Below are 12,380 nucleotides of genomic sequence, written 5' to 3'. Positions count from 1 at the left end.
GGTATTTTTAATTTCATTTTGTTAAATTTTATTTTAAATTTTAGTTATATTTATTTAATATTTATTTGTTTCAGTTGATATGAGATTAACATAAAATGAATTGACGTTTGATTTCATGAACATCAGCTGATCCTGTGGGGGACATCGCCGTGTTCAGATTTACCCACCGGGTGGCGCTAAAGCTCCTAGAAGCCTGAAAACACACAGTCAGCTGTTTAAACCGCAGACGAAGAAGAATCAGACGACGGGACCGTCCTGCCATGCTTATTCTCCTGCAGCACTGTGGTCGTAACCTACTGACGTCCAGGACCATTCGGGCCATGAATAAAACGTATTATTCCTCTGAGATGGTTAAACGTGTGGCCGTGGTGCTGGCGGGCTGTGGGGTTTATGACGGCAGTGAGATCCACGAGGCCTCCGCTGTGCTGGTGCACCTGAGCAGAGGAGGTGCAAGTGTAAGTTTGCAACTTTGATCTGCAAGGGCTCGTATTGTATTTTCAATGTAGTTTTGTGCCAGGGAAAGTGGGAGAACGTGTGCGAGCTACACTCCATAAACCACATTGCCGGTGACGTGAAATGACGTAATACGCTTGGAAAGCTCTTTTCTGAGATATAAAGTTAGAAACACCCGCTGCAGACAGGGTCTGACATTTGCAGTTTGTTAACCTGGCTGAAAAACTAAATTGGACACATTAAAAGAGGATATGCATCTACGTATTTCTGTAACCATTCAGGCCTTTCAAAGATCCAATAAAAGATTAATTATTAATATCTTAAATGAAATGAAATTGAAACAAATTAGTTAAGTGGATAGTTGCATCTTTTTCAGTTATTATCCTCCAGTTGCAACGTGTTATGTACGAAAAGGACTTTATTTATTAGGGAACACGTCCACTTGATTTGATTAACTAACACTGCTTAAGTGTCATATTTGTATTACATACGCCGTTAAATACAGTTTTGAACTGAATAAAGACTGTGGATTTTGTGCTCCGTCATCTTTATTGAAAAGGCTGCGACACTGTCAACCTGCCTCTAAACAGTTGGAGGCAAAGCCCCACTGGACTGGACTCGGACCGTTCAGTTCATGAACTGTAATGCAGCTGTAGAGCGGACATTTACTGACTCAGTATGGAAATGTTGTGTACAACCTACTGTACATCTTTCTTTATGGAAATAAAATCTGCCATCCACGTTGTTTTAGTGGTTTTAACTGTTTGTTCACACTCTTACCACATTCTACAAATTGATCTTTCCTCTTATTTTTATTTTATTGTTATTGTTTTTCTTTATTCTTTACTTTACTGCATTTAAAGAGTTTCCACAATCCTCCGTGTTACATGAAAACAGTCATTTTGAAGTTTATCCTTAGGTAAAATGAGACTTCAGCACTCTGGGGTTGACATAAGTTAGGGTTTATGTTTTATTATCTTACTGCTACAGCAAAGCAAAGAAATGCTTTCCAAGAAACAGTATTGTGGAGGATTTACAGTAAAGACAATCATTTTGTAGAAATCCCATAAGATGTGGGAGCATCACATTATCCAACCTTTGGTACAATAATTATTTAGTTACTGGCCTGTGGAGTTTGTACCTGTTTTTTACACTGGAGATACTTCAGTGAAGGGTTCAGTATAGTGCATATAAATGCATGTGAATATTGCTTAAAGATTAACTTGAAATAGATGAAACAAATCAATAATAACAATAAGTCATAGGTGTTCACTTTCTCCATTATCTCAACTACAGGTCAACATGTTTGCCCCCAACATTGACCAAATGCATGTGGTAGATCACCTGAAAGGTGAACCGGCTCCGGAGAAGAGAAATGTGCTAGTGGAGAGCGCCAGGCTGGCCCGCGGAGACATTCAGGATCTGTCTAAACTCAATGCCAAAGACCACGATGCTGTTATATTCCCAGGTTTGGCCATAAGGAGGTTACACTATTGTTCTGTTAGATCTATTTAGTTTAAAAGTATTTAGTTAGTTCTATTGGATTTTTATTCTCAATGCGGTGAGAAGAAATGCCGCTCAGAATAATGTTAATAATGAAAACGAAACGACAAACTGTATTTTAGCTTCACTGTAGCAAAGACCACATTACCCTCATATCATTTACCTTATCTAAAAAAAAAGTGACCAATTCCCCTCTTTTTCTGCATCCTTTTCCCTCTAAACACACTTGGGTTAATGTATGAATTCATCTCATATTTTCAATGTCCTGTAGGTGGTTTTGGGGCGGCAAAGAACCTGTGTACATGGGCCGTGCAGGGGAAGGACTGCTCTGTGAATGACGAGGTTAAGGCCACGCTGCAGGCATTTCACAGCGAGGGGAAACCCATCGGCCTCTGCTGCATCTCACCTGTCCTGGCTGCCAAGATCTTTCCTGGTTGTGAGGTCACTGTTGGCATTGAAAATGATAACAAGTGAGTTAAAGTACCTAACATGTATTGTAGTATAATTCTAGGTTTTTTTTTGGTAAGATGGCCTTTATTTTTTTTAAATTTTGGCTTATTTTATTGTACTGCTAAAGTAAATGCTGAGATTGAGGAAAACGAAACAATTAAATGATCACATCCGCTTTGATCAAAGTTTGAAATAAGTGCCCACAGGCCTCCTGCACGAAGCTAAACATGGTTTGCTGCCTCCTTCTTTTTTCTTCCCAGGTACCCTGACACCAGTGACACTGCAGCGGCCATCAAGCAGCTGGGCTGCAAACACGTGAGCAAGAGCGTCAGTGAGAGCCACGTGGACGAGAAGAACAAGCTGATCACCACCTGTGCCTTCATGTGCAAGGCTCCAATCCATGAGATATTTGACGGGATCGGATCGATGGTGCAGGATGTGCTGAAACGTGCTTAATTCGTCTGAAACGCAAAAGACGATTGAAGCCCCCCAATAAAGTTGCTGTTTTTAGCAAGCTTTATCGTAGATGGCTGCTGAACTTACGTTGACGTGATTATTGAACATGTTAGAGTAACACCCTTATTTAAAGCACTTCCAAATACTTGTATACATGTTTGTTGAATTAACGTGCACTACATCATCTAACATTTCAATTATTTGACATAAATATGTTTAATCCTGTGTTATTGGATTATATACTGATGCAATGATCAGTCTTGTGATGGCAGATTTTAGAAAATCAACAGCAGGTTAGGTATTGTACAAAAGAAATGCAATAAAAGTGGAAAAAAAGTTCACTTTTCTATTGATTTTATTTCAGACCCATTCACAACAGAACGAAATATTTACATTATAACTATTGTACATGCTATGTGGATAAGTTAGCTATTACAAGCCTTCACACACAAATATCACACTTGCTCCATCGGCTTTGTCAAATACTAAAGTTTCACAACACTCCTGTGCTGTATAGAGCCTCGTGTGGGCTACTTGTCATTCTCAGATACGAACCCAAGATGGAGCATTCGCTCACTCTCTCCATGTTTCCTATCACATCAATGACTCCCTCCACTCCCTCCGTGCACAGCACTGACGACGCATTAAGGCTGAACTTCTCCACCAGGTCCCTGTGACTCAGTGGCTTCCTCCAGTGGCCATAAAACGTATCACATCTGGCTGCATAAGTCTGCTCCTGATTTGTTTCTATTTCCACCTCAGCGTACATCGTGTCAAAGCTGGGCAGATTATCCTGAGGAGTCTCCACCTTCACTTTGGACAGGAGCTCCTTCAGAGCAGGCCGATTAATTTGAGCTTCACTGAAGGAAGCCACTGTGACTTTGTTATCCAGCAGGGCAGAGCAGGCATTGAACTGAAATGAGTGCCTGGCCTGGTGTTCTGAAGCTGGTAGGGGACAGTTAATGTACTTGGATGGAGGTACTCTAAGTGTGATTTGCTGGATTTGGCTAAGGGGAAAATTCCCAAGTGCGTTTTCAAGCTTTTCGCGGGCTGCCAGAGCGGCATCCACGACCCAGTGCATACCCAGGTGAGCAGGGATGCGCTTGATGGCCACATCCTGATCTTCCAGGATCCATTTAAAGCTACTTGAAGCAGATTCTGCCATCGCTGAGGGACTATAGTCTCTGTAATAAACCCCAAACCCACAGTTCATGTCCAGAATGGCTGGATTCCCCTCCAGTCCAGTCTGGGCCAGCTGGGCGGCCTCTAGGCCTCTCCGAGCAGCATTTCCTATGTGAAGAGGTTTTGTTTGTGTTGCAGTGTTGGCCAAGGGAGCCCCAGCAGAGGAGGCTGCGATGGCCAGAGCATGACTGCACTGTGAAGGGGACAGACCCAGGAGCTTAGCTGAGGCTGCAGCACTCCCCATCACGCCGACAACACTGGGAGGATGGAACCTGAGAGTCAGGAAAGACAAAAAACATTAGGATCTGCTCACGTTTAACAGTGGGGCTGCTTAGGGTTTAATTAGAGCCCAAATGACTGGTTGGTAAGTAAATTATTTTCATAAAAAAACACTAAACATGCACTGGCTGTGGCTCCTCAGATGTGAGTTTGCTGCTGTTCTTTGTCATGTAGTAATAAACTGAATATCATTGGACTGAGGGATTTTGGCCAGATGCAACAAGGAATCTGAAGACTCAATATTTTGTTGGTTGTTTGGCATTTTACATATTACAACTGTCACTTAACACAAGCAAAAACCAAAGTCAAAATAAGTCTGTGTTATCAGGCTGACAGCACCGTTTTTCAAAAGACATGCTGACTCGTTTTTGTTACTTTTAAATGCTCTGAGCACCACATCCAAGGTCCACTTATGACTAAATAAATCACCTTTCAGGTATGTTGTAGGCCTCCCTGGAGAACCTCATGAGTCTGCCCTGCACCTCGATGCCAACATTAAAGGCCAGCAGCAGGTCCAGACCTGAGGGCTGCTTGGGGAGTGTCTCTGCCAGGGCCAACAGGGCGGGAAGCACAGCTCCTGAGGGATGAGTGGCGGGGTGCCAAGTGTCATCAAAGTCCATGGAGTGAACCTGTCACCAGACAATACGACGGAGGTTAAGCCAGAGCTTAATCAAATTTATGTTTGCGGGATATGATGACGCTTTTGACATAACTTACAGCAATGCCATTGACAAATGCAGCATAATAAGGTGGGAGTCTTGATTCTGCTTTACCCCAAACACTGCTCCTCTCCTCAGACATGAACATCTGCAACCAGAAAAATCCATCAACATAAGTACGCAATTGAATTTGGATGTGTGTCCACAAACATGTTTTCGATCCACAGTTTGATCAAAAGTTCACCATAATGCAAAACAAAAAAAAGTTTACTTCAGAAATTAATCTCAGCCATCTTTCAGGTATGTTTAATCCTGCTTTAAATAAATCTTTTTCTTTTTTTATATAATTTCTGTGTGTCATATTTCAGTGTAACTCCACCCAAGCAGATTTTTGTACCTGGCAGTACTTGAGAGCCTTGTTGAAGACAGCTGTGCTGGTCCCTAACAGCCCAACACCCAGAGTGTCCAGCATCATCCTTTTGCTCCTGTTAATCACACCATCTGTTAGCTGGGGGGTGTTGAGGGCATGGATAGCAACTCCAAAGCTCTCTGTGATAACCTGGAAAGGTGAAACAGGGCCCATCAGTTCAGAAGTCACAAACCTCCACACAGAGACTACAGCTGTGTAAAAAATGCTGTTTGTCGATGAAGATAATTTAAGTCAGGACAAAAGTCTTTGGACTTTTACTCTACTTTCCAAATGGATTATAAATCTTATTTCCAACACTAAAATGCAGAAAGTGCATAATCTAAGAAAATATCCAGGAATGAAAGAAAACAATACCTTGTGCAGCATTGTTTTGTCCCTACAATTTCTTCGAATGTGAAAACATCTAAGTGCAAACGCCCTTTATAAGTAACTGGACAATGTGTAGGCTGGTCTCCCAAATTTCCAAACTGGGTAAAAACCACAGCGCCGAGAAGTGACAACTTTCGCAATGACTGCACGTTGCGTTCTTCTGATTGTGATTGCAATGTCAAATTCTCCACATTGCTTGTTTTCACTTTGCTTCGATTACAAATGTTTGAGCTTATTAATTAAATTTAATTTTAGATATAATATAAAATTGGAGGAAACAGCCAGTGGAGGTGTGATTTTAAGAAAAACTGTGTATATGAAAACTGAAATTTGTGTTATTAGAAAACTTACAGAATTACAAATGAAAACAAAAATAACAATAATCCAATGAACCATTATATGTGTATAACAATATGTCTTAAATATGTCATAAACATCTTTATTGTGAATAAAATAACTTGAAAGCAATTACACTGGATTTCACAACCAGTTTTTTTTTAGATTACAGACAGTGGAAATTCACCTCTCTTTAATGGGAAGTTTTAAACAGGGAAATGACACAAGTCAAAGCAAATATTCCTGACTGACAATCACATGGTAAAGGGCGTCTGATTTAAAACAGTTGGGGAAAATAATGGTCACAAACCAGAAAGTTTGACCTTCGTTGTGTAATTGAATGCTGCTGATGAGTATGAGAAAAACCAAAACCCAAAGTGTGGTAAAAAAATCAGACTTCCTGTATTTTAGCTGTTTTTTAATTTTATTTTTAGTTTCTGTACAGACACATTGGCACCACCTGCCATTTTGGTAAAATAAGGACTATAAATCTTACTTTTCACTATTAGTAGATAGTGATATAGTATTTATATAGCTTTGAACTGCCAATGTTTAAGGTCCATTCAGTCAGTTCAGTCAAGTTTACAGAAGTTTGGAAAGTCTGGAACTGGTTCAGCCATTATTTTCAATTTCACTTTTTAAAAAACTTTTAGCACTTATCAATAAAGAACAAAATATAAAAATGGGTTTGTCTAATATTTATTGCAATGTGCAAAAAAAAAAAAAAAATCCCATCCATGGCAAGATGCTCCCATTGGGGCAAACACAATAAGTAATTTGATAAAGTTATTTTGTGAGCTGTCTAAATGAAATTGGTACAAACATTATAACCATTTAAAGAAACAGAGATTACATCAAATGTATTAAAATGGCATAAAAATCCTCATGTTTTAAAATCTGCTTTTTTGCCATAAGAACCACACTGATAGACAAAAATATGATAAGGGACTGGACTGGGAAATTGTGTTTGTGCTGAGGAGGGCTGTGACAATTTATTATTTTTGTGACAAATAGTCAGAAGTGAAGGGAGTGTCTGATAGAATCATGAGTATGAAACTGCACTGTAAAAAAGATGTAAATTTAATGTAAATTTCTCATTTTACAGTGTCTTTACATTTGTTAAAATAAGGGTCAAACATTACTAAATTTACATCTAATGACAAGTCTGGACCAAATGACCAGACTTCCATTTGTAAAACAAGATTTGTACTTTAGAGAATGACTTCGTGCACAAAAATGTACAAGTTCAAATTTGATTTACACTGCATTGACATTTGTAAATTGAAATTTATATACACAGATGAACACATACAAATACGCATGAAGTTTTTACTTCGTACATCGTACCTCCTTTGTACATCGGACATGTACAGAGGAGGGACGCAGGGTATGTCGGGAAAATGTCAAGGAGTTGCTGGGCAGGAGGTGAAGAGGAAGGGGCAAGGAGGAGGTTCATGGATGCTGTGAAAGACGACATGCGGGAAGTTTGTCACAGAGGAAGAGGCAGAGGACAGAGTAAGATGGGGTTTAATGATGTGCTGGTGCGACCATTAAAGGGACAAGACGATATAATAAAAACCTTTGATTTTTGACATTTTTAGTTATTTCATTCTATGGCAATATTTAAAAACTTATAAGGTCTACAGGGACATTTGTGACAAGTCCCACACCAAAGTGTCCTAAAGTGTGCTTCTTTATGCAACATCACGCTGTACAGACTGGAATCACAACAAAACACTTATCAGCTAGAACACACAGCTGTTCACACCAACACACACACGCACACACACACACAGACACACACACACGGCCAATTATTTACTTGTCACATTGTTTATATTATTAATTGCGATAAAATGTATACATTTTTCAAGCGTACATCAAAAATGTGAAACAAGTACAAAAGGGCACATTTCTAAATAAATTAAATTAAAGCTGGATTATTTTTCCTTTACAGGTCTCTTTATTAAGATATAACGATGGAACGATACAGTCAAAAAACAAAGCACACATTATTCAAAATAAAGCAAAAGTCAATATATGCTGCCTTCAACATAGGCCATAAAGGATAAACCTGGCATCCAGATGAAGCTGCCAGACGCTGAGTCAGGTCATCGCCAGTTCCTGTCTTATGAGTCCTTTTTGCTTGGGGTTAGGGCTGTAAATAAAGATCAAAGTGAGTGTTAAGAGCTACAGAAGTCTCCAGGGAATAAAGGGTTATGCAGAAGATATTTCACTTTTCTCCTAAGTAACAAAAACAAGACTGTCTGGTTTTATTTTACTTCTTGTTGTGAGGAGCAGTGGGAGTGTTAAGGCTGCAAAGTGATATTAATTTTGGAGAGTGGTGACATGTTTGCCAATCCCAACTTCTTCAAAGGGCTGTTTGAGTGTCATGGTTGTGTGTGTGTGTGTGTGTGTGTGTCTCTGTGTGTATGTGTGTGTGTGTGTGTGTGAAATGTTGTCTGCATTTCCTTCAGACTTGCAATGGGTGTCACTCTCTTCATATTTTCTAACCACTTCTTTATTCCAAAACATTCATGCCAGCTGCACGATTTCTTTTAAATCTTTATCCATTATTATTCATTATTCATTATTATTATTATCAAGGGAGAGTAGACTGCATTCGTATTTATGCCAATCAGCGCTGTAAGAAACATTATTCGATCGTGCTCGAGGGACTACACAACGATTTGTCTATTTGTTTAGATGTGTGTGCGTGTGTGTGTGTAAGGCAGAGACAGAGAGGCACTCAAACGGGACCCCTAACCCATATTTTATGGCGAGTCAGTCATTCAGTCGTTTCATGGTTAAATGTTAATTTACCCCCCTTCACACACACACACACACACACACACACATCCATCACGCACGCGCAGTCACACACTTTGTGAGCCCAGGCTTCATAAACAAGCCGCTGCCACTCTGTTGCTCAGTGTTTCCACTGATCCCACATCCGAGCGGCGGCTCAGAGAAGATGGCACTGGCCGACACAGAGCGCGGTGACTCGGGCTCCCTGTTTTCAGAGATCGTTGAACTGAATGTCGGCGGACAGGTTTATGTCACCAGACACAAAACGCTAATCGCCGTTCCGGATTCGCTCCTGTGGGACATGTTCAGCAAGAAGTCGCCCAAGGAGTTGGCGAGAGATAGCAAAGGACGCTTCTTCCTGGACAGAGACGGGTTCTTGTTCCGCTACATCCTAGATTATCTCCGAGACCTGAATCTGGTCCTCCCGGACTATTTCCCCGAGAAAAGTCGACTGCAGAGAGAAGCCGACTTTTTCCAGCTGCGGGACCTCGCCAAACGCCTCAGCCCCCGGGTGAGTAAGGACAATTCAATCAGCGAGGAGATCAGTCAGAGCGACACGGAGGATGGCGCGCCACAGTGCGGCTCCTCTGGTGCCATGGAGACTTTACGCACCATGTCGGTCAGCGGGGCCATGCGCTCCCCCTCACTGGACTCCAGAAAGTCGGGATATATCACGATAGGATACCGAGGGTCCTACACCATTGGCAGAGACATCCAAACCGATGCCAAATTTAGGCGAGTGGCGCGCATCACGGTTTGCGGAAAGACCTCCCTCGCCAAAGAAGTGTTCGGGGACACGCTGAACGAGAGCAGAGACCCGGACAGGCCCCCGGAGAGATACACATCCCGGTACTATCTGAAGTATAATTTTCTAGAGCAGGCATTTGACAAGCTGACAGAGGTGGGCTTCCACATGGTGGCCTGCAGCTCTACAGGCACCTGCGCCTACACCAGCAACGATCCAAACGAGGACAAAATTTGGACAAGCTATACTGAATACGTATTCTGTCGGGAATAACTAGCAGTATTTATGTCGTGTTGTTGTACACAGACCTTTTATAATAGAGTGAATTGTATTTAAAAGGTTTTGCATTTGCTGCGTTTTATGGCACCGTTTGTCAAGGGCGAGTGGCTGCAAAATACTGCTCTATTATTAAAAACGAAATACAAACAACTGATGCAAATTCCCTTACAATAGACTCTGCACAAACTATTTCGACAGTGTACCAACAGAAGATTGGGCAATTTGGACGTTCACAGTGAGCCGAGCATCGTCTGAGTTGACACACGCATCCAAAGCCCCAGTGCGTGGAAAACACCAACAAATACCGTCATCTCCATCTCATAGGACTGTATGTCAACTGTTCAGTCATGTCTGACTCAATGATGTGAGAAATGGGCGGCATCCAGGAACAGACAAGCAGCAATTATTATTCAGTGTCAGTGTAACTTCTAGGCTTCTTGCTTGATCACATCTTTGGCCAAGTTTGTATTATCTAATAAGCTGTTATAGCAGTTCTCTGACTGACATGGTTCTAAGTGTATGTGCTTGCTGGGTAGAGTTGTATTTGTTAAACCTGTTCAGATGAAATAAAATCTTCTACTCTGTTATTCTCAGCCCTTTGCCAACCATCTTCTTCTCAACATCTGCACAAAGTGTACAGTGTAACCATGTGTAATTCTGGCATTCATCCCCCTCCAAGCTTTTAACTTTTACCCAGTGAGGAATCAAAGAGTCAGCCTCAAAGAGAGATGCCCTACACAGGAACCTCAGCCCATCAAGGCATTGAAGCTGCCAGCTCTACAAAATCTGTCGCACTATTTTAACCCAGTGGAAGCTACGCATACAGAACTGACACATACAGTAAAGCAGTAATACACGGTGTTCATGAAACATGATCTTTCCTCAGCTCGGACTTAGTAATTCGGTCTCGTATCAGCTTACTATTGAATTTGGCCCTGCTGTTAGACCACACAAGCAGAACACATCCACAACTGAATACACAGTAGTTAGCACGAGGATGCGCTCCAAATATTCATTTTGCTGCGTGCTGTTGGGATGCAAATACTGCAGCTGTGCACACATGATGTCATTATCATTTCAAGTGTAAATAATGAAAGGGTCCACCTGCACACAAACAGCGAAGCTCAATCTGCCAGAGAATCTATGGAGATGAATGGAGAGCCCATTGATGCACTTTTGCTGCTAGAGAAGAACAGTTTGACTGTCCAAAGTCCAGCGAAACAGTGATTTTCCAAACAAAATCATGGCTCAGACCTCTTAGAACATCCAGCAGGAAGGAACATGTTTGTGTTTAATGTGTTAACTTCATTAGTCTGGTTCAATTTGTCTTGAAAAAGTGGGGGGAAATGAGCTGTTTAGACAGGAAAAGCATCTTTGGGGATCATTGACTCACATTAACTTCTCAAACATGGTGATGGCTGAATTCACTTTGGCTACTTCAGTTACATCAGCTTCAGGGGCACTGTAACATCTTGTGTGAGTTAATGGAGCCATCATGGCCACAAACATATGACTTTTCAACAATAGAAAATCAAAATATGTGGAGCTAAAAAGCCTTAAATCAAAAATGACCCTAAGTTTGAACAACAGTCCTTTGTTCTCGGACTGAGTCCGTTTAAAGTCAACTCTTTATTAACCTCAAAGAGCTTCAGTAAAATCCAGTGAGCTAATAAATGGAGACAAAAAAGACTTTGCTTGACCAGTTTAACTGGCTGATACTCGAGTCAAGCACGAGGACATGGATTGGGAACCCAAGTTTGACCTATTGTTTGTAACAGTAATTCAGGAGTTAATCAGATTCGCTCTTGGATCTTTGGATTGTCTCAACAACAACAAAAAAAAACATGGCACAGACACATATGTCAGACCAAACCACTACCCAGGTTTATTGTACATAATCCAGCCGGGTGACACCACAATACTGGCACATGCTGTCTCTGAGATCTGTGCTAATATTAGCAATGCTACACACTGATGTATCTGATGCCTGCATACGTACATTTTTCTCTGTTGCACAGGAATGTGCGTGTCCTGCTTTAAATGCACGTGTTATACTGTATCACTGAAAACAAACAATTCTTAGAAGCTTCAGCGTCAGGACATAGACACCATGTTTCATAAAATATATCAAATTAACTTTTATGGAATTTGTGTATTCTGGCGCTCAAGACTTTTACATTTGCATTTGAACAGCCATTAAAACTTGCGTGGTCCAGTCATCCCAAATAACATTATATGGAACAGTCTCAAGGAAGCCCCCTTGAGGTTAATTTGTGATTTTGGCTACATAAAAAAAATGTGACTTGATTTGACTTTGTTTGATGTTTTTTTTCTCCTTAGAAGTAGAAACAGAACCAGGAGCCATAAATACTCATTGGTGCAAACGAAGGGAAAGACCCTGGGTCATTCATCAGTCCATCACAGATAACAG

General features: G+C 41.1%; 3 protein-coding genes across 3 annotated transcripts; 2 read left to right on the top strand and 1 right to left on the bottom strand.

Moving 5' to 3' along the window:
* Positions 1-213: 213 nt before the first annotated feature.
* Positions 214-3,013, top strand: zgc:162944 (uncharacterized protein LOC569993 homolog). Its single transcript, XM_067516732.1, has 4 exons — positions 214-455; positions 1,750-1,921; positions 2,228-2,426; positions 2,667-3,013. Exons 1-4 carry the CDS (start codon positions 261-263, stop codon positions 2,860-2,862), a joined length of 762 nt encoding a protein of 253 aa, XP_067372833.1. The 5' UTR covers positions 214-260; the 3' UTR covers positions 2,863-3,013.
* A 207-nt stretch (positions 3,014-3,220) lies between these two features.
* On the bottom strand, positions 3,221-5,876 carry acod1 (aconitate decarboxylase 1). Its single transcript, XM_067516730.1, has 5 exons — positions 5,767-5,876; positions 5,380-5,541; positions 5,041-5,130; positions 4,753-4,952; positions 3,221-4,316 (listed from the first exon to the last, which is right to left on the bottom strand). The coding sequence occupies exons 1-5, from the start codon at positions 5,776-5,778 to the stop codon at positions 3,356-3,358; spliced, it is 1,425 nt and encodes a 474-aa protein (XP_067372831.1). The 5' UTR covers positions 5,779-5,876; the 3' UTR covers positions 3,221-3,355.
* A 3,030-nt stretch (positions 5,877-8,906) lies between these two features.
* On the top strand, positions 8,907-10,542 carry kctd12.1 (potassium channel tetramerisation domain containing 12.1). Its single transcript, XM_067516731.1, has one exon. It carries the CDS (start codon positions 9,092-9,094, stop codon positions 9,941-9,943), a length of 852 nt encoding a protein of 283 aa, XP_067372832.1. The 5' UTR covers positions 8,907-9,091; the 3' UTR covers positions 9,944-10,542.
* Positions 10,543-12,380: the final 1,838 nt, after the last annotated feature.

Source organism: Channa argus, chromosome 9 (assembly GCF_033026475.1).
Source record: "Channa argus isolate prfri chromosome 9, Channa argus male v1.0, whole genome shotgun sequence".
Taxonomy (NCBI): Eukaryota; Metazoa; Chordata; class Actinopteri; order Anabantiformes; family Channidae; genus Channa; species Channa argus.
Note: the sequence above shows the minus strand (reverse complement) of the source record. Positions and strands in the feature narration are given on the sequence as shown.

Bases quoted from the DNA above. Each gene is read 5' to 3' on its own strand.
- kctd12.1 (XM_067516731.1), top strand. From the start codon at position 9,092: ATGGCACTGGCCGACACAGAGCGCGGTGACTCGGGCTCCCTGTTTTCA.
- zgc:162944 (XM_067516732.1), top strand. From the start codon at position 261: ATGCTTATTCTCCTGCAGCACTGTGGTCGTAACCTACTGACGTCCAGG. The intron at 456-1,749 runs GTAAGTTTGCAA...TCTCAACTACAG, and splicing joins TGAGCAGAGGAGGTGCAAGT to GTCAACATGTTTGCCCCCAA. The intron at 2,427-2,666 runs GTGAGTTAAAGT...TTTTCTTCCCAG, and splicing joins GGCATTGAAAATGATAACAA to GTACCCTGACACCAGTGACA.
- acod1 (XM_067516730.1), bottom strand. The intron at 5,131-5,379 runs GTACAAAAATCT...TTCTGGTTGCAG, and splicing joins AGGCTCTCAAGTACTGCCAG to ATGTTCATGTCTGAGGAGAG. The intron at 4,317-4,752 runs GTGATTTATTTA...CCTGACTCTCAG, and splicing joins GCCTACAACATACCTGAAAG to GTTCCATCCTCCCAGTGTTG.